Source organism: Triticum dicoccoides, chromosome 3B (genome assembly GCF_002162155.2).
Source record: "Triticum dicoccoides isolate Atlit2015 ecotype Zavitan chromosome 3B, WEW_v2.0, whole genome shotgun sequence".
NCBI classification, from domain to species: domain Eukaryota; kingdom Viridiplantae; phylum Streptophyta; class Magnoliopsida; order Poales; family Poaceae; genus Triticum; species Triticum dicoccoides.
This window is the reverse complement of record NC_041385.1, coordinates 845,899,657-845,900,520: the sequence shown is the minus strand read 5'-3', so window position 1 is coordinate 845,900,520 and position 864 is coordinate 845,899,657. Positions and strand designations below refer to the sequence as shown.

Below are 864 nucleotides of genomic sequence, written 5' to 3'. Positions count from 1 at the left end.
GGTATTGGCGACTCAGTTCTTGGACGCGGCTGCAATCGCTATCCAACCCAGCAGCAGCATATGTGCCGTAGTTTTGGCGGCGGCGGCGGACGTAGGCTCCTTGGCCGTCCCTCGCGGCCACGTTTTGATCGTAGTTGAGGCGGGAGCAACAGTCTTCGCCGCACCTGGTCCTGGGCGTGTGAAGGCCGCGGCGGTTGGACCCGACGGGAGCACGCGGCGGCTGGCCGTCGACCACCGAGGTGGCCGTCGGTGTGCGGCGCGCGGCGGGAGCCTGTCCTGGCGGGAGGCGCCGAAGGGCTGCCAGCTCCGCGGCCGTCAGATGCGACGCCCGTACGCCGTCGTCGTGTGACGGATCATGCTCGTCTCCCCTCTCCGTGGAAGCACCGCCCGCGGCGCGAACGACGCAGCATCCTCGCCGTTGGCACGCACGAACAGCCGCCCGCCGCACTCGCCGTCCGGCTTGCAGCAGCCAGCATCCGCCGCCGGCGAGCGGCATCGCAAGTCCGCTCGTTGAACCAAGGTCGCAGCAAGCCCTCGCCGCACCGCCGGCGACCCTTGCGCTGCGCACGTTCGTTTTCCTGCCTTTGTATTATGGACCCTACTTCCTCACGCGAGAGGTCGGGAAGCGCCTTTTTTCTGTGCCCATGGGACGTGCTCCCTCACGTATATATGATATGCTGCTGCTGCGAGATACGATCCGGACGCGATGACGCGTCAATCTCATCTACTGGAAAACGACTCGGATCGCGCGCGATGATCGGTCGCTCCCACGCGCCTCCACGTGGCCCCTGCATGCAACCGCCTCCGCATCCTTATCCACACCGCGTCTTCCTCAGCTGCCGTCACAGCAAAGCCCCTCTATCT

The 864-nt window shown here is 66.0% G+C and overlaps 1 protein-coding gene across 2 annotated transcripts in view; it reads right to left on the bottom strand.

Annotated features, from left to right (window-relative positions):
* LOC119278881 overlaps positions 1-640 on the bottom strand; it is a 24,004-nt gene extending 23,364 nt beyond the window's left edge. Inside the window, exon 1 of one of the 2 annotated variants that reach the window (XM_037560230.1) lies at positions 1-640. In XM_037560230.1, coding sequence (XP_037416127.1) covers positions 1-496 — 496 coding nt within the window. In that variant the 5' untranslated portion in view covers positions 497-640. The other variant, XM_037560229.1, reaches the window with a different exon arrangement.
* Between the last annotated feature and the right edge of the window lie 224 nt (positions 641-864).